The sequence below is a fragment of the Colletotrichum chrysophilum genome (genome assembly GCF_026319265.1).
Source record: "Colletotrichum chrysophilum strain AFK26 chromosome Unknown scaffold_6, whole genome shotgun sequence".
Classification (NCBI taxonomy): domain Eukaryota; kingdom Fungi; phylum Ascomycota; class Sordariomycetes; order Glomerellales; family Glomerellaceae; genus Colletotrichum; species Colletotrichum chrysophilum.
Window position 1 is genome coordinate 639718 of NW_026517293.1, and position 19739 is coordinate 659456.

Consider the following 19739-nt stretch of genomic DNA (forward strand, 5'->3'; position numbering starts at 1 on the left):
TTCAATCGTACCCGTCCGTCCGACTTGACCCAGACGCCGCCCAAACACTGCCAGAAAGACACACGGCCCGGCGTCGTCATCTATGTTGACGCGGGGCGATGATGGCGCCCGCCATGACGATGTGAGATCAAGAGCCTTTTTTTATTCGGTTTAACTCCTTGGAAGTTCAGATCTTCATGCAATGCGAAAAGCCGTCCCTAGGCCCTTTCCCATGTCCCGCCAAGCGCAAGTTGTGTGACAAAAAAGCGGTCCGCCGCCCGCTCCGAGGCTGCATGGCCGTCATTCCCAATCCGTCAAGTGTGTTTGGATATTTTCCCCGTGGAGTAGTTTCCGAACTTATGCCACCAGCTCGACAACACCGCCAGCCTCGGTGATCTTCTTCTCCGCCTGTGGGACAGGGTTAGTTTCGCACAACTCTTGCACACAAGAGGCGGGAGGAGGGCAACGTACCAGCTTGCTGACCCACCTGGCCTTCACGACAATGGGGACCTCAGGAAGGCGGCCCTTGCCGAGGACCTTGGAGTAGCCGAAGGGGAGGAGGTCGATGACGGGGACGGTGTCCTTCTTGCCGGCAATGTACTCCTCGCGCTTCTCAGCGGGGACGAGGGTCCAGAGCTTGTCCAGGTTGATGACGGGCTTCCAGAAGTGCCTGCAGACAGGGGTTAGTGCCTGACGCGATGGGTGGGAGATCCTCCGACGATTGGCGCCCCGGTGTGCTCTGCGTCCCGTTCTAGTGAAACTCTCGTCGTGGTAGACTGCTGTTGTTTCGATGTGCCACAGTCCTTCGCAATCCCGTGTAGGGATGTGGCGCGCGTTGTGGACGTTGTCTGATTTCGTCATGTCGAAATTGTCGTGGGTTGCAGAGCACAGCCGGAAGCTTCACGTCGTTCGGATTCGGGGTGTACGTACGCCTGCTGCTTGTGGAAGTATCTCATACCAACCTTACCGAAGTAACCTGCACCATGTCAGCAAATCTTGTTCAAACTTGGTCTCTTGACAATAGAGAGAACATACCAGGGTGGTACTTGTCGAGGTTAGTGCGGTGGTGGTGCTGACCACCGGCCAGACCACGACCACCTGGGTGCTTGCGGTGCTTGCCGATACGTCCGTGACCGGCGGAAACGTGACCGCGGCTGCGAAAAACATGTCAGCTTCGTGATCAATTCGAGAGTCTCGTCTCTCCCGCGTCGCGATGCTTCGTCGGCCGTCCCCATCCTCCTCTTCAGATGGGCGCAGCAGAGCTCCAAAAGGCCTTCCACCGGCACACATCACGCCCTACTCCTGCTGCCCTCCCCAGCCTTTCCCCTCCATCCAAAGCATCCCAACGGCGACTGCGCCGACGACATTCGCGGGAGAAGAAACTCATTTCGTTTGTGACCGAGACGGGATTGAATCAACGTACTGCTTGCGGGTGCGGGAGAATCGGGTAGGCATGGCGACGGTGTTTGATCGGTGGTCGTCTTGCTGGTATCGCGGATGGGGATTCTTTTTCGTCAAGTCGCAAGACGCACGAAATTTGTGAGGGTGTCTCTGCACGCCGGCAACCTCCGGAAAAATGTTAAGCGGGGCGGAGGGCAGGGCAGCCCTAAGGATTTTGCAGGTTTTTTTCTGGGCGGGAGGGGACCAACCAGTACAGTCTCTTGGTGTGGTCTGTGCTCCTGCCCTTTTTCACCCGGTTTCTGCTGGTGTGTCCTGGTTACCTAAGCCGGCGAGGGCTGGGTGGTCTCGCCAGTTGCGAGTGGCTCGTGCATGTCACCAGCCCCAGTCTCTCACCTTGACTGACCCAAGCTGACCGAAACTAGGTAGGCAAGCCCCGGGTGTTCTTCACCGAAACCACATGCGAGCACCCGGTCGGCCAGTGGGTCTTTGTTTTGCGCGTCCGACTGCCATCTGCTTCCGCTATCCAATCTCATTGAAGCAATTCCCAACCCAGCTCGAAGGCCCCCTTTCGCTTCAATATCTGTTTGTTGTTTCATCAGTCCGATCTTTATTTCCCGACTGCGCCGTCGTCATTCACTTCCCCCTTGTCTCCCCCTACCAGCTTGATGTCCTGATTGCATGCTCGTCTTGTGTCGCGTACTACTTCAACTTCGCCATGGCGGCTGCTCCAGGCAGCGGCCTGCCTGTTCCTGAAGGCATCGACTTCAACCATCCCTACACGCCGTACGATGTGCAGACTGACTTCATGAAAACAGCTTACAGCGTGCTGCAGGCTGGAAACGGACAGGTTGGCATTCTGGAAAGTCCCACGGGAACTGTCAGTTATGATGCTTGTCACCCAAGTCCCTGGTCGTCACTGACACGCAGTCCAGGGTAAATCTCTTTCGCTCATCTGTGCATCTCTGACATGGCTGCGAAACCAGCGTATTGAGGAGCATGAGGCTTCTCTCAAGGTCAACATGGACGACTTTAGGGATGAGCCCGATTGGATCGTGGAGCAAATGCTCCGGCGCAAGAGGGACGAGCTGGCTCGCAATTGGGAAGAACGAGAGAAAAGGTTGGAGCAAATCCGCCTGAAAGAAAAGGTCCTCGAAATTCGCAGCGCCAAGCGACGTCGATTTGACGAGGGCCCTTCGAAGTCGAAGGCTCGCAACGATGCCGACGCAGACGATGAATGGCTGTTGGATGAGGCCGATGAGTCCGGTGCCGCAGACGACGGCGATGCCATGTCTGGACTGAGCAAAGAGACCAAGGACATCCTTTCTAGATTCGGGCTGGGCAACCTGAAGGCGGAGCAAGAGGAGGACAAGGTCGAAGACGGAGTCAAGGTGCGCAAGCCCCCTGTCGCTGGTGGGCTAGTCGGTAACATGTTGGTCAGATATACTACACGTCAAGAACGCATTCTCAACTCACGCAATTCATCCATGAACTTCGACGCCCCGCCTTTCCATCATCTATGCCACCATCGGTCAAGCCCAACGATAGTGAAGATGCCCGGCCGGACAAGGAGCCAGTCAAGCATCTACCCCTTTCATCCCGGCAGAAACTGTGCATCAACCCATCCGTGGCGAAGCTGGGCACAATATCTGCCATCAATGACCGATGCTCAGAACTGCAGAAGCCTAAAACCAAGGATAAATGTCCTTATACACTGAACGAAGACAACATCAAGCAGACTCACCAGTTTCGAGACACAGCCCACGCCACCCTTCCCGACATAGAAGACCTCTATCATCTTGGCAAAAAGCTTGAAGTATGTCCGTATTATGCCTCAAGGGCGGCTATCGCAGGGGCTGAGATCATTACCTTGCCGTATCCGCTCCTTCTGCAAAAGAACGCCCGAGACGCCCTGGGCATCAAGCTGGAGGGCAATGTAGTGATTATTGATGAGGCGCACAACATCATGGATGCAGTAGCCAACGTATATGCGTCGGAAATCAAACTAACAGAGCTGAGACGGGCGCGACAGATGCTTGGCGTGTACGTCAAAAGATTCGGCAAGAAATTGAAGGGAGAAAACCGTGTCATGGTCGGCCAGGTTGGCAGAGTCATCGAGGGCCTCACCGAGTGGATGAGTGGGGCCTTGACGCTCAAGGTATACCTTCTTCATTCTCAGGACTTGGAAATTACTGACCAGCTCGTAGACACCCCACGGCATAGTTGACTCTAAGGTGCTCCTTCGATGCAAGGGCGTGGACCAAATCAATCTCTTTAAGCTCATCCAGTACATCCAGGAGTCCAAGCTCGCCTACAAAATTGAGAGCTATGTCGCCCACGTCGAGGAGGAGATCGCCCAGGCCAATGCTGGCAAGGCACCACCGAGATCGTCCACCCCGGTTCTGCATATCTTGTCATCCTTCCTGATTTCTCTCACGAACCTCAGCTCAGAGGGCCGCATATTCTACGAAAAGACGTCATCTAACCCGCCAGACATACAACTTTCTTATCTGCTACTGTCGCCCACCCATGCATTCTCGTCCATCGCCACGAGTGCCAGGGCAGTCATTCTGGCCGGTGGTACCATGTCCCCCTTTGAAGACTACAAGGACCACCTCTTCCCATACTTATCGGATTCGAAACTCACGACGCTCAGCTGCGGCCACGTCATCCCGCCGTCGAACCTCTGCGTTTGGACGCTCGCAGGCGCGAAACCGGGCCCTAACAGGGACGTCAGCTCCACGTTCGAGTTCAGCTTCCAGCGTCGAAGCGACAAGGCGATGGTGAGCCAGCTGGGCCTGGCGATTCTCAACATCTGCAACGTAGTTCCCGATGGTGTCGTCGTCTTCTTCCCAAGCTACGGCTACCTCGACGAAGTTGTGGCGGTTTGGGAGACCAAAAGTCCCGGCGAGTCCAAGCCAATCTGGGACCGCATGCGAGAGAGAAAGGAGGCGTTCAAGGAGACTCGGGGCGGCTCGAGCGACGAGGTTCTGGAGGCCTACAGCAAGGCCATCCTAGGCGACGGCGAACCTGGCGCAGGCACAGCACCCAAGCCTCGTGGTGCGATACTCCTGAGCGTAGTCGGCGGCAAGATGAGCGAGGGCATCAACTTTTCCGACCGCCTCGGCCGTTGCGTTATCATTATCGGGTTGCCTTACCCAAACATCAATTCTCCCGAGTGGAAAGCAAAGACGGAGTACATCGAGACTACGACTGTCCAGCGTCTGACCGATGCGTCGGCGGCTACGCGAATACCAAAAGAGGAAGCGATCGTGGCGGCGAAGCAGGCGGCGAGAGACTTTTACGAGAATGCTTGCATGCGCGCGGTAAACCAGAGTATCGGGCGGGCTATCAGGCACCAGGGCGACTACGCAGCCATCGTTCTGGTCGACCGGAGGTACGGGACAGATAGAATTCGAGGGAAGCTTCCGGGCTGGATTCGTGGAGGGATGAACAACGACAGCCACGAAAAGGGACTGCCGCAGCTGATGGGGGCGTTGAGCGGATTCTTTCGATCGAAGCGGAACAGCGCGTTCTAGTCGCTGAGTTCACAAGGGGTTTGCAATCAGCTGTCAATTATATGTAATCAGTGATGCCACCATCGAGGTTTAATGGTAGCTTGACCGGAGATGCTCCCAGGGGAACCGGAGATGTCAAATCTTGAACAACACCCCCTGAGTCGTCGCCAGAGACGAGTGGGGCGTGGACTGACTTACGGCGCTGGGAAAAGGTAGCTTGCTTCACTTACTGTATATGGGACCGCGCGCACCAATGGCCGATCTTGATCGATGAGATGTTCCGTCGATGGATTGGCCAACGACCGATTCGACCCTGGAGAACCCCCCGGAATTGCGTTTGGGCGCTCGGCGCACCGCAAAGCATAATGGAGGAATCGAACGACCAACTTACGGTCGGAGACGCTGGGAGCTGATAGCAGGCCGTGTGGCTGTTTTGAAGGCTATGAACATGGCGTCAGATGCCCAAAGATAGTTATGGCAGCGACCAGATGGTGGGCGGGGGGCATGAATCTGCAGGGTCCTTGGAGCTCAGAAGGAAACTGTAGGCGGACGCCGTCATGGTGTAGAGCAGTTCCATGTGGCCCCCCTCTTTAGGACCCTGAAAATCAACGTCGAATGCTAAATACATCATTTGCCAATGGGATGAGCTGGCATCGGGCACATCGGAGTCCACTCCGGAGGCGATGGCAGGATCAACCCGGGTCACATGTGGAAGAAGCTTTGGGAACACAGAGACGAAACTAAGCAGGCAGACAGTAGGAATGTCTGTCGGTTCCGACACTGGCTACCTTCGAGTCAAACCGCGGCCGATATACAGATCCTTCTTAGCCTGCCACACTAATCGAGGGACCCCAATCAGATGTCTCTGTGCCCCGGAACATTCTCCGGCCAGGCAACATTAGGACGACTAAGTGACCAAACCCACAAGAGTCGAGAGCGTCAGAGCTTCCAATGAGACGTTGTAAATCGACCGGAGGCCCCTCCAGCCAATTAAGGCTATCCGGAAACAGCTCCGCCAATCAGAGATGGCCCTCGAATGAAAAAAAAACTCCGCCCCCTGGCTTACCCTGTCACTTTGTTATTGCGTTGACTGCGTTCAGCGTTCGTCGTCGGGCATCACTCACTTTGTAAGGCCCCGACGGACACCGTGTCGAATAATGACACGCCTCACTGTCCATATGGTGCCATGGGATTGGGTGAGCAGCCGATGTTATGGGCGGGAGCGTCTCTCACGGGGGTGATCTAGGCTTTAGGGTTGATAGACAGCTACTTACAGATACCAGCTACATGCACCACCACCACCACCACCACCAACACACCATTCCAGAACCCTTGCCTAGCTCAGACCCCCTGTGAAGCTTGACGGGAGGTGGTCATGATGATGTATGGCCGCCGTGAACATGGTCTCTGCAAACTATGAGGTGACCAAACAAGAGCAATTCAATCTTGTGCGGCGTGCTCGAGCTGTCCTGGATGGCCATGGTTATCTCCCAAGGTATCAAGTCATTTACTGTGCCATCCTCCTCATTCCTATCTTTATGCTATTCCAGCGGCACACGAGCCTCGGTTCAGGCCGCCCGACTTCGCTTAGATACCTATAATGTCGTTCCATCCCGCCCCCAAGCTTCTCCATGCCGTCTTCTCAGCTGTCAAAACCCATTTGGTCTGTCGAATACTACGCCGCACACAGATCTCAGAAGCTGCCCAGAACATGACTGCATAAGTTGCGGGCCATGACGTTACCGATCCTGTCGTAGCAGATGGGATCTCGATCGCTACCAATTGCTGGCACCCTCGACTCCCCGTATCAACCGCCCGCCCCCCAGTCCGTTCTCCAAGTGAACCGAGCTTCTGGCCCTAATAGATTTGTGTCCTCCTGTTCAGCGTGATGTGAAGCGATGCCTCCATCGCCGCGGTCTTGACAATCCAGGCTAGATTCCTCGCCGAGGCAAATCATACCCCCGACTTTGACCAGCCGTAACGAACGATACGAACAGAAACATCCGAGCGAAACACGATATCTGGAATATTGGTCTGGTAGCTGGCTGGATTGGTCGCAGAGACCGAGATTCGACCTGGGCGTTAGCCGGTGCCGGGGAGGTAAACCGTTGGCGCTCGCAAGTCGCATTCACAATTGCACAACATCGAATCCCTCTTCAAAGCCCACCGCTAGCCATGAATATGATTGCCATTATCGATACTTTCTCACAGTCCGTCATGAGCTTCGTTTGCACATCATGGTCGTCCTCATCATGGGGTATTTCCGGCTCTCTTTTCGATAAATCACCGTCTATCCCGCCTCCCCCCCCCCCTCCCCCCCCGGCCGATTTCGTTTTGCTGTCCTCGAACTCCGCCCGTGCCTGAACCGAACTTCTTCCTGAAAGAATTTGAATATCCCGCGCGTGACGCCAGCGCTCCCAATGCCGTTGTTGAACTCATATTCGCTTTTTGACCAGGCCATACCTTTCGACGTCGCCGTAGCTCTCCTGACTCAACCGTCCACATCGAAGGTGACGGTCTCGCTCCCTACGTCCAGCGCCTCCCGCGTCTCCGTTACCATGGTGAATTCGTTTAATATCGCAATCTCGTCGAACTCGGCTGCCAATCGATCGGCGAGCGCCGCTTCCCGATCCACCAAACAAAGATCTAGATCAATGACGAAAGGTGCCAGTATCGGGTCAGACGTTGGGTGATGCTTCCCTTTCTCTTCCGAATCCTTGATAATTGCGCGTGCCTCAGCCGATGTGATCAATCCCTCTCGCAACACCATGGATAATAGCCCCCGAATGATCGCTTGCGGAAGCCGGAAACATTTCTGCAGCTTCTGGTAGCCGATAATACACGTACGAACATCGGAGCGCCGCTCGGAGCCGTCGATTCCCTGTTTCGGCTCTCGGAAGGCCGCGTTGGCCACATATAGCAGCGCCGTGTTCCAGCTGAAACTGTAAGACGCCGACGCGCACGTCTGCAAGTAAGTCGCGGCTATCCTTCTCAGTTGAGTGGCCGAGGCAGCGCAGATGGCCTCGGGCGAAGCCTGTTGCGAAGTAAACGATTCGAGTTTGACTCGCATCGCGTCGCCGTGTCGGATCAAGGGTCGAAACAAATCCAGCACGAATGTGTGGAAGTAGACGCTGCAAACATTTTGATCAGCTTGCCATTTCCACCACCCAGTCCTCTTTCTTTCCGGGGAATTGGGGAAAAAAACACCTACTGCAAAAGGAGAACATGGTGCTGGCTCTCGCCAGCGCGTGCCAAGTCCAGAGGCAGACCATCTGCCCACGCCAGATAGCGCTTGTAGACGAGTTCCATCTCTTCCGCTCTGGAATATGGCGATTTATTTAGACTGTTACCGGCGTAATTCATCCAGATCATGTCGTGGGCTATTAGCACTAGCTTGCAAAGAAACAGAAAAGTCCGTCTCATGTAGGCTGAATAACCCTGCTCCTCCGATTTGCGCATCCCTTCGCTTTCACCCACGTCTCCTGGGATCGGTACTCGCGGTGGAAATGCAATTTTGCAACTTTGGTTGTGGGCGCATTGTATCCTTCAAAATGTTAACCTCCTCGAGCCGCCAGAATTCTCAGGAACACCGTCGCATGATTTGAAAACGGCTTCCATGGGGTGCCCAACATACGTGATGTAAACGAAACTGCCCCAAGCGGTTTGCGCCATGGCTTGATTCCAAAGCACATCTGCCGTAGCACCCGACCAGTCCTCCTCGTTTGCTTCCTCAGCAGCAACCCCAAACAGCCCGATACTTCTGGCTAGCTCGATTGCGCTTTCAAGGTGTCTCGTGGCGTCTGTAGTACTCTTTGCGTGGCACATGGAAGACATGCTCATATAGAGCAGTGCTGCGACAGTGACTGGAGTGAGCAGTCCAAGGTTACGATCCTGCTCCAAAAGCTGTGCCGCCTCTTCATACAACGCGTAACTCCAGGCGGCTGCCTCGGAGTCAAATGCGGTGTATGATTGCTGCCAGTATGTCAGCACGTTCCGTCCATTTCTTTCGGGTGTTGTAGTAATATACACAAGCCCAGCTAAGAAGCGAACTAAAGAGCAATCTGGAGCAGAAGCGCGTGTTGCCAGAGACTAGGCTGTCGAGAAGCAGGTCAACATCGAACAAGGCTGTGAAGGTGTGGTCGGTCTCAAGATACAAAGACAGAGCCCTCCGTGCGGAGTCAGGGGCAACAGAAACATTCGTCCACACCGATATGTCAACTTTGTGTAGCCTTTCGTCGCAGAGGGTTTGAAAATCCGCTGGCCCTGCTTCTCGGCTGCTGACTCTGCCTGGAACACTGAGACTGAGACTCGAGCTGCTGCTTTCTCGTGGTTCTTGCTGGAACCTGGTTCGGCTGCTGGAAAAGGAAGATTCTGACTCTGTTGGCGGCATGGGCGAAGGAGTGTCCGCTGACACGGGCGAGACTCTGTCTTCGGGTTAGCGCTCAACGACAGTGATGCTCGATATCCTTCTCGGAGGCAGTCATCTAGGCGACGGTGTGGCGTTCGCACACTGTCAACGGGTGGGAGGAATGTTTACTCACGCCGCCGAAGGGGACTCCACCGCAATGCTCTGGCCAGGCCTCGCAGAGAGCTCGAAGTCTAGCTGCGGGAGTTCCGTCGGAGCCCAAGGTGAGTAGGCGATGGAGTGACGCACCATCAGCTCGAACTCGAGCGAATTCTGGTCGGGCGGCGGGACTCCATGGAGGGTACCGTGAAAGGGGACATCGTAGGCCGAATGGAGCTGCCCACGGAGGGCGGCGACGATGTTCGAGGCATCCCCGCCAGCGCGCAACTGCTGGAGAACGTCGCGAACCTGGTCGTCGGGGGGAGAACGAAGGATAGCGAGGAGTTCCGCCGCGTATCTTTGGGTCTTCGCTGTTGCTTCATCCAGCAGCTTCATTCCCTGAGGGATGGAATTGAGAATGGTCTTGGAGATGGCGACGTACTCGCAAGTCAGACCGCGGCGCTGACAGTGGCTACATGGATGTAAACCATTGCACTATGAATACAGTCAGTATGTTAGCGAGGTTTCGGACGACGTCGAGACAGGTTGCAAGTGATTATTGAGTATTCCAAGTCGGCTTGCTGCTATGCAGTCCCCCTGAACACCGACACCCGGGGTTGGCGTGAATGACGAGCTTTGAACACTAGGAGCTCGCAGCCTTACCACGAGCGAACGTGGCATGAACAACGGGATATATGTGAGCTACATACCCCTATCTTCTTCTCCCGACAGTTGTTGCACGCCTTGGCGGTCCCTCGGCGCTTCCTTTTGGACCCCTCCTGGCCGCCGATACCTCCGCTTGTGGAAGAAGTAGCGTCCCCATTATCGTCGTTGAGGGATCTCGAGGAGGTGTTGGCTGGAGGACCTGGAAGAATACTCCTGTATTTGCGTTCCGGTTGCATGGGTTGCTCAGTTGTGGCAAGGGTGCCTCTCAAGGACGTGAAGAGTTGGCAGAGGAGCTGGCGGAACGATCGGGGAGGGAGAGAAATGAGGCGACAACGGTGGATGAGAATGACTTCATAATAAGCCGCAAACCGATGTCGATACTAACTTTTATGTGAAGTAAGAGAGAAGAAAACACTCGCCGTGGCCCGGGGAAAGAACATGAACGTTTTGCAGACTGCAGACCGAGAGAGAGAGACAACACACACTAAGGTACTCTTTTTTCTGAGCACTGAGCACACCAGGTCTTGGGAGAGTGGTGGAGGGGAAAGACAATGTGTTGGTGCCGGCCGGGGGGGCATGTGAGTACGTGTACCTGCGTAACAATTTCTCATGCGTGTGGCGGCCTGACTGGTTCCTCGGAAAACGCTCACACTGTGTTCCTCTCCCGTGCCCTCGAGTTTCCACCGGGGCCTGGTATGGAGATGACTTGCATTGGCGGTATCGCTCCGCTTCACCACCTACTCAGGCTTAGCATTCCAGATTATGTCTCTTCTTTGTCTCTGCGTGTGCGGTCGACGTTTTTCTTTCGAATTTACCGTGGGCTTAATTTTCTTCCTTGTTTATCTCCCAGTAGTCTTCGCCGATGGGACTAATGGTTTCTTGCCTACCTTGGTGTAATTTAAAACGCTCGAATATTGAAACCGTTAAGTTGCTGCAAACATGGCCAACCATGATGGTGGAGAGCTTGCTTTTTGTCTGTTGGCGCTTATTGATTTATCAAGCGCCCTCTAAGGAGCAAGAGGCCCAGCAAAATCAGAGCCTGGGGCTTCTAATATTTGGTCCGATGTGTTCAATTTGAGCTTCTAATTTCTCGTTGGACGGAATCCGAATGAATGATGGGTCCTCGGGATGAAAACTTGATTTCAATCCTTTTGAATCCTAGCACAAGTTAGCTATGGCTTCAATCGCGAGTAGGCGTGCCCCAAAGCCAAGCGATAGCGAAATGCGGTTCGACAGCAGCAGAGTTAGGCATAGCCAATCAGTCCAGTTCTCGGTGGATTACCAAGTAATTATGTAGACGAGAGCGGTGCAGTGGCCATACTGCATCGGCTGTCATTCAAAGTGCAAAACGGGACGCGCAGATGCTCGAGGGATCGGGCAACCCCAAATATTCGGTTTATTTGAGGCCATCGGCTGGGAGTAGGCGAATCGATGGCAAAAGTCATGTTGCTTTCCATGATCGTAGTGGGGTACATCCTCTCCCCAGTCTCCAAGCTTTCGACGTTGCATTCTAGATGCACGATGTAGGAGCCTGATATGGACTCATGCCCAAGGTTGAGCTGAGAGGTAGCCCCAAGGCTTGAAGAATGGGTATTTCGAGAGTGCCAGCAGGCGAACAGGTCTACGAGTTTGCCCTGCATGTGGGAAGGGGCACAAGAAAATGTTGCAGGGGACTTGGATGCAAGACTGTACTACGAGTTAGACAAGTCACCACTACGGGTCTCATTACTGAGTGCTGACAAGTGACGCAAAGACACAAGTAAGCTTACCAAGATGGAGGGGTAAAAGCTCAAGTTTTGCATCTGACATTGGTTCGTCTTGTACAGTTGACATCGGTGGATTATCCGTGCCTGTATGTTTATATGTATGGATGTACGTGTGTGTGTGTGTGTGGCTCTAATACTGGATGTTTCAATGTGCAACAGGGACTTGCTAGGAACAAACTCATTGGGCGCGGGGGCTGTAAGAAGCGGATTCTTGAGAGAAAAGGCGGAGGTGTAGAAGTCGGGCTGTTTAAATGCAGAAAGGGGAAGAGAAATAACTTTGCGAGATATTCGGCATGGAACGAGGAGGAGGCCGATGTCAAAAGGCAGCTTGCGAGCAGTGAGGTCATGATGAGCGATCAGGGTCCAGATCCTCGGCCTGTGATTGGCTGCATCTGGGATCTCGATGGCGGCCGGTACAGGTTTCATGCATCGACAACAAGGTTTTGTGTATTCCTGAATGGAGAGTTGAGGTGAATTGGGCGAATTCCATCTGGAATTGGTCCCTGTATGGTCCGTCACCCATGCTGTTGGGACGACAGTTGGACGGTCCCGCTTGTCTTGTGGCAGAAGACGACGGACGACATCGAGATCCAACTTCGATACCTTACATGGTTGGGTTGATTATGTCAGCATCCCGTTGGCCTGGTGTGGTTTGGCTTTGTCTCGGTTCCGTTCCCTTCCTTCACCCCGCCATTCTAGAACATGACCAGTGTTTCTTCGCTCATCTCGGATTTTGATTCTCCTTTCTGGCTGCCTCTTCATTTGTCTGGGCAATCCACACTACGTGGCAAAGAATGTTTGAGTGTCTACAACAGACTGGATATCAATCAAATACTTAGGCGCCTTGCCGTCCACAGCCACGCTGCATGCCTAGATAGATTTCCCGATGTGGCTAATGTGCGAGACGAGAGGCCCTCTGAATCAATCCTGACTGACTGCCGGAAATGGGTGCAAATGGCGGTTGCCTGTTGCCTGCCCCTCGCTGCCCCTCGCTGCCCCTCTTTCAACCCCGTCCACTCAAGCGCAGAAGCCATCCACAGTCCATCATGACTCTCCAACGCCCACCAACCACACCGACCACTTGCGATGCTACGACGTGTCAAGTGGCCACCCCGCCTGTCTCGTCTCGTTTCGCTTGAGGCCCATGTCGAATCCCACGTTGCTGACTTTGCATACGTCGCGCCGGCGCTGCGCAGAGCTAAAGCAGCGACCACGCCTCATTCGCACTCACTTGCTGCTCAGCGTGCTACCTGAATGTTCCTGGACCCAATGAGCTGACAAGCTGACGGCAGGGCTGTCACGCGTATTACGATTTTTCGGGCGCCGCAGTTACCGCCTTGCCTCGCCTGACTTGCTTTGGTCTTGGCCGCACTCAAACACTCTGGTTGCCGAAGCTGCCTCAAGCTGGATCAATCCACCACCAACGCGTCGCGCCCATCTCACAGCCTGCCCTGCCCTGCCTGGCGCAAGTTGGTTTTGTCTCATCGGCCGTGCTGCTGCGGCCCTTCCCGCGCTCCTCCCGCTCACCAAGCTTACCCGTCTGATATATATATAATATTCAAAGACTCATCCCGGCCTTGCGCAGACTACATACCTTACACCGCGCTCACCACTTCGTTTGTCGACTTTTGCTCAGTCTGACGATCCCGCATCCCCACAAACCAACCCCGCCAATCTTGCGCGGGGACCACAGACACCGTCATGGATGAGAAGGCACAGCTCCTGCGCTCCGACAGCATCCACCGACAGTTTGCGAGGATCCTCGCTGATGCCCAAAAACAATATGCCGACTCCACCGGTCTCGATCTCAAGGACTACATGAGCCCGCCCATGAGAACCACCGAAGACCTTCTCAACGTCGTCAACCGCCAGAATGAACAGTTTACGAGCTTTCGCGAGAAGCGCCAGACCTTGTTCCAATGCTTGTCCGCTGCATGCAAGCCCCTTGAAGTCGTCGGCGAAGCCCTGGCTGGCGCATCCGAAGAGATTTTCCCACCTGGCCAGACCATCTTCGCTGCCGTCATGTACCTCGTGAACGCCGCCAAGGACGTCTCGGCATGCTACGACTCCATCATCGACCTGTTCGACCAGATGCAGGACTTCACCATCCGACTCAAGTCCTACGTGTCACAAAAAATGTCCAACGAGCTTCACGATAAAATCGTCAAGATCCTCGTCACCATCTTCGAAATATTCGTCATCGCGGCGCACGAGGTGCGGAATGGCCGTTTCAAGTCCTATTTCAAGAGACTGTTTGGGAAGGAGAGCAAGGTGCCTGAGGGTATGAAAAAGCTGGCAGCACTCACCGAGGGTGAGGAGCGACTCGTTATTGCAGAGACCAGCGCCGGCGTAAAGCGGTCGCTGTCCAACCAAGATCGCCTGCTTGAAATGATGTCAAGGGTCGATGTTAACGTCCAGACCCTTCGTGCTGAAACACGCGTGCCCCAGACGAGGGAGCAGGCGCTCTCCTCCAACAGAGATAAACTCAAGGGCATCCTGCAGCCCTCAGTATACCCAGAAGACTCTCTCTCGGCCCTGAACAGGACAAGGACGCCGGGTACCTGCGACTGGATCTTGGAGGATCCCTCCTTGAAGGCTTGGCTGGCAGGTGATATTCGTTTCCTCTGGGTTGCAGGAAACCCAGGGACCGGAAAGTCGTATTTGACGTCTCGTCTTGTTTCGTGGGGCCAAGAGCTTCTCAATAACCAAGATACCACCAGCATGATGGGGTACTTCTTCTTCAAGCAGAACAACCCAGAGTCTCGCTCCATGACACAGGCCTTGAGAGACATGGCGTACCAAATCAGTGAACAGGACGTTTTTTACGGCAAGCAGCTCATCCGCGAAGTAGCTACCAGCGACGAGATCAAGACCGTTTCGAGTGCATTCAGGAAACTGCTTGTCGAACCATGCGTGCCCGACAGGTGGAAAAGACACATATATGTACTCATAGACGGCCTGGACGAGGCCGAACCTCGCGAAGTCACCGAATTTCTGTCGCTATTGGATGACCTTAATCAGCAATCCGCGGAATTTACACGGGTCCAAGTCGCACTGATTGGACGACCAAGCCTCTCGGACGACATAAACGACTACATCGGGAACGACTCTACTGGGGGTCAGCAACTCCGAACGATACACGTTACACCCGACAAAAACAGCTCAGATATTGTATCTTACATCGTCGAAGGCGTGAATTCTGCGCGGATTCTCCGAGGGTCCACCGAGGATTTCAAAGAGAGTATTATCGAGGCAATGGTTAAGCAGGTCGATGGCTTATTCATCTTGGCCAAGTTCATGTTAGCAGAGCTCAGCCGCATACGGCATCCCAGAAGGATCATTGAGAGTCTGCAGTCGTACCCGAAAGAAATCAACGGTATGCTTAAGAAGGCTGTCTTGGGATTCAGCGCAAGCATCACCCAAGAAGAGGCGGACGATCTGAACGAGATTTTACGTTGGGTTTCGGTGGCTGAGATGGGTCTCACACTGGAACAAATCGAGGCCGTCCTTACTCTCAAAATGGGCGATGCACCATTTCGCCTCGAAGAGTCTTTGAGAGGACAGTTCTCATGTTTCTTCACGCTCGAGCGCGAGGATGGCTTATCGACTGCGGATCTTGCCGACCGACATGAACTTCATCGCCGACTTTCTCTTATTGACCTAGACACCGCGAAGAAAACGAGCCCAAGGACAAGCCCGGACTTCTTGGACGTTGACAGGGACATTGAGTACTTTTCAAACAAAAGCACTACATACGTAACATTCTTCCACATGTCCGTCAAAGAATTCTTCAGGGATGACACCTCGACGGATCTGAGAGCAGACGCCAAATCTCCCTCCATTGGCTTTAAGCTGGCCGACGCCAGACTTCACGTCCTGAAAACTTGCCTGCGTATCTTCACCGACCCGACATATTTCACACTAGGCCACGAAGGTCTCTCTCTGCAACGATACGCTGCGTGGTACTGGCCAGAACATCTCGAAGACGTCAAACGTTCCGATATCTCAGTGGCTGAGAAGGCAGACATCGGACAGCGCCTTTACACCATGCTCACGGATCCCACTGTGCTCCTGACGTGGACCAATCTCTTTGAGGAGGCGCTGGATATCTGGACAGACAAGAACATTGAGGTGGTCTCCAAGTGGCTAAAAGACCCTGACGTCCTCAGCGGGCTCAGCGTCGAACAGAGAGCATGGGCAACTGCTGCGTCGTCATATCCTGCGCGGCTGCTGGAGCCCATGGGTGGAATTTTCTCCAAAGCATGGGTTGTCGAAGGCTTCGGGATGTACATGCCAACCCTGTTCTGTTTCGGTGTGGTGCAGTCCTTGCCTCTGCTCGAGGAGGGTAAGCCATGGTCATACTCCGAACTGCACTGGCAGGATGTTAAGATCGAAGAAAGAATCCAAAGAGCCACCGATTGGGCCAACCACCCCAAGACTGGGCATTGGTATCGAAGAATCGGCAGTACGCTGCTCAATCTCGGGGAACACAAAAAGGCGCTGGAGTACTTCGAAAACGCACTCAACATTGATAGCAACATCGTGGAGAGTTGTGGTCGCATGGGACTTTGCCACGCAATGAGCGGCAATTTTGAAAAGGCACTCAAGCTTCATCTCATGTGCGAAGTCGTAGAACAGGACCACATGGCCAAAGGCTACTACAAAACTGACCATGAAATCAAGAACAGCAAATGGAGGCTCTACAAGAACCAAGCTCAGATTGCAGAGTGCTACAACCGCATGGGTCGTGTGGAGAGCGCCATTGCGTATTGCCGAAAAGCCATCCGAAACGCTTACGATACTCCTGAATTTGAACCGGAGGCTGCCTATATGAGGGTCCTCGCCGAGAACAACCGCGTCACGGAGATGATTGGCCTTTTTGACGAGCTGGACGGTCGTTACACGGAAAGGGGAAATTCACGATTTGTCTTGTTTCTTCTGAGCCAAATTCCGGACCCGTCGATAAGGGATTGGTTTCCTCAAGCCGCAGCTCGGACAGACAAAACGGAGGTTCTTGCAGAGCGCTACGCTTGCGCCATCCAGTCTGCACACGATGCGCAAGACTCTCGCAAGGCGTTCTATCTCCGAAACTCCCTCGGAAATGTTTACATGGCGGCGCAGCAGTACGATAATGCCATTGGAATTCAGGAGAGTATTTGCTTTCACGACTACAAAGCCAGAGGCAGCTTGGCTGTGCGTATCGAGTATATTGCATCTTTTAAACAACTTGCAAGAGCATACTTATTGAAAGCCCTCGAGGCGGATGAGACACTGCGATCTGATGCAGTCAATCCCTGGATCGTCAAACTCGAAGAACTTATGGAACAGCAGCGCAAGTACCAAAATAGAAATGTGCCGCTCCACATGGCTGGCTTCGACTTCAACGAAGCTTCAATCTACCTGGTTCTCCTTTATCGCCTCCACAAACAAGAAAAAGAGTCGCGAAGACTGCTGTCGAAGTTGGTGTCTGAAACCTTGGGTCTATTGGAAGACGACGAGCCGCAGAACGACGAGATCAGTATCGCCAACCTGCAGCGAACCCTGATCGCGGCAGGTGACACGACAAACGCGCAGGCACTCTGGCAGTCTGCGAGAACACCCCCGGCAGCAACAGCTCTCGCTAGCCACTTGATCGGCGAAAGACGCTCAAGTTCACCCAAAATTGGTGGTCTGTCTCCACGGAGACACACGAAACAGATCACACTGACAAAGATTTTCACTGAGAGCAGCGATTTCTCTTGCGATCATTGCCTCAAGCTGTTTGCGCCTTCCGACAAGTTCGCAGTGTGCTGGTACTGCATCGACTCCAAGTTCTGCTTACCATGCCTGGCTATTGTCAAAAGCCAGAATTTCACACCTGGACACACGTCTCCGTGCAAGCCGAGCCATGAATGGTTGATTGTGCCGCCGTTGCCGAAGGACCTCCAAGCCGGAGAGATTTTCGTGAATGGGCAGGTGCAGAAGCTAGACGAGTGGAAGTCAGCACTACGGCAGAAGTGGGTGCAATCGAAACCCGGCACGGGGCTCGGTATTTTCTAGCTCACATCATGGCAAATGACGATGGCCTCGGCAACTTTGCAAATCCTCGAATAACAGATCCAGGAGAATACCATGATGGTTTAGACTTTAGAGTAGAGCAGATTCAACAGAGTATAATCTAAGCGAAGTACCCTAGTACTTGCATACTGAATACCTTCCCCGAGCCTATGATGCATTCTTGGTAGACACCTGCCTTATTGCCACGTGCAGAGTTAAAGCTCGTCGTGCATGACTCTCTGGCGGTAATCTCCTTTCTCTACCGGAATAGCTTCTGCGCCGTCCGTTGGTTCAGCGTCAACGTGTTTTTGAGACGCTGGCTGAACCTTCCCACCGGCTACAGACCGAAGAAAGTTCTCCACAAACCCAGGTGTAATGGACTCGCTTTGCTCCGAGTGGTACGTGAGCCCGGCAGTCTTGTTCTGGACTGCGATGGCGGGAAACTTCCACTTCAACCCCATTCGTGATGGCACATCAGGAAATGCTGGCGGGTCGACCGTAACGAATCTGAGATGCTGAGCGTATTTTCTGGCGGTCTCCTTGATGTGAAAAGCGAATTGCTCACGACGATCTAGGTTGAAATCAAAGAAATAGAGGACGTTGACCTCGCTCTGTAGAGACACGATCAAAATCGCATTCCTTTCAAGATGATGCTCGACGGGAGATAGCCCACCTCTATGAAATCAGCTTTGTTCCGGTGTGTCATCTCCGTAACCAGTTGAGTTGCACAGGACGTAAGAAATTCATCTAATGAAAAGATGTGGCTGACAAAGTCTGTTGTCGACAGTGTAACATCATCCAAATTATTGAAACAGTCGAGTGATGATGAGCCATCTTCGGGGTCCCTTGAAATGACGCCAAACGAGTATCTATGTGCGTTATCAGAGGCCAGATCATGAAATCTTTTGTAGAGACCTTTTCCTGCGTCTCGGTCTGTAAGGCGAAGGATGAAAACCACAGAATCGGTGTAAGCAAAGTCAGTGACATTTTCCAGACCCAGGCTGGAGATGACGGGGCGTAGACTGCGACTGACAAAGGCGGAGATACTGGTACGAGGGTAAGTTATCAACAAGCCGTCTTGCTGGGAATTCTGACCCACTCTTTAGCTTGCCTCGGGCCTCTGTAATATTCAAACGTCTTTGGAGAACGGTAAAGTCTGATAGCGGGATAAGACCGCACGTCGTGTTCTTCACAAATGCTCCAGTTGACGGCGCAATTAATGCTCATGGCCGATTTGTCGGAGTAGGTTATAGTTTCCCATTCGGTAGCAAGTAGCTGGCCACTCCAACTATAACGTTTGAGTTAATCATTCGCCTTGCACGGATAGATATTCAAGTTGGTATTACCTGTCCGGCTGAAACAAGAGAACTCTATCAGCTTAATACCACTTAGAAATTAGAGCACCACTTACATCGACGACTACGGTATTACAGTATTATCCATCAGCAGATGTATCATTTCGTCGAGTAAGCGTAAGAAGGCTGCCCAGACTCACAGGCTACCAAAGTATGCTCACGTATCCTGAGAGCCTCATCAAGCTCCGACTTGCTTGCGTGTCTCCATGCCTGCACTTGTGCAAGCAGGAGACTGCCTATAATGAAGAAGGCCACGTGAAACATAATAATGGAAGGCCTGAGCTTCCTCTTCGCATCTCAATTTTGAAAACAACGAAAGTGCATCAAACCAGAAAGGGAGGCGTGTAATGATAAGAGCGGACTGAGAAGAAGGAGTGTGGCCAGGTTCACCTTCAATTCGGGGATCGTAGAGGGTGTCCCGAAGCGTCTTGACAGAAGACGTCCTTGTAAATACCAGCGCCACGGGCGATCGTGGCCTAGGATTTAATGGCATGTGACCTCGAAGGTAGCAACATGT

At 53.5% G+C, this 19739-nt stretch overlaps 5 protein-coding genes across 5 annotated transcripts; 2 read left to right on the top strand and 3 right to left on the bottom strand.

Annotated features, from left to right (window-relative positions):
• Positions 1-336: 336 nt before the first annotated feature.
• On the bottom strand, positions 337-1434 carry RPL28 (60S ribosomal protein L28; the record flags this gene model as incomplete). The annotated part of the gene is made up of 5 exons (XM_053174447.1): positions 337-387; positions 451-649; positions 910-955; positions 1015-1133; positions 1403-1434. 5 exons carry the CDS (start codon positions 1432-1434, stop codon positions 337-339), a joined length of 447 nt encoding a protein of 148 aa, XP_053041757.1.
• A 661-nt stretch (positions 1435-2095) lies between these two features.
• Positions 2096-4916, top strand: COL26b_001500 (uncharacterized protein; the record flags this gene model as incomplete). Its single annotated transcript, XM_053174448.1, has 4 exons — positions 2096-2257; positions 2364-2813; positions 2984-3535; positions 3585-4916. 4 exons carry the CDS (start codon positions 2096-2098, stop codon positions 4914-4916), a joined length of 2496 nt encoding a protein of 831 aa, XP_053041758.1.
• Positions 4917-7386: 2470 nt separating this feature from the next.
• On the bottom strand, positions 7387-8267 carry COL26b_001501 (uncharacterized protein; the record flags this gene model as incomplete). The annotated part of the gene is made up of 2 exons (XM_053174449.1): positions 7387-8026; positions 8107-8267. 2 exons carry the CDS (start codon positions 8265-8267, stop codon positions 7387-7389), a joined length of 801 nt encoding a protein of 266 aa, XP_053041759.1.
• Positions 8268-9432: 1165 nt separating this feature from the next.
• COL26b_001502 (uncharacterized protein) lies at positions 9433-10301 on the bottom strand (the record flags this gene model as incomplete). The annotated part of the gene is made up of 2 exons (XM_053174450.1): positions 9433-9861; positions 10110-10301. 2 exons carry the CDS (start codon positions 10299-10301, stop codon positions 9433-9435), a joined length of 621 nt encoding a protein of 206 aa, XP_053041760.1.
• Positions 10302-13532: 3231 nt separating this feature from the next.
• COL26b_001503 (uncharacterized protein) lies at positions 13533-17870 on the top strand (the record flags this gene model as incomplete). The annotated part of the gene is made up of 2 exons (XM_053174451.1): positions 13533-16725; positions 16852-17870. The coding sequence occupies 2 exons, from the start codon at positions 13533-13535 to the stop codon at positions 17868-17870; spliced, it is 4212 nt and encodes a 1403-aa protein (XP_053041761.1).
• Positions 17871-19739: the final 1869 nt, after the last annotated feature.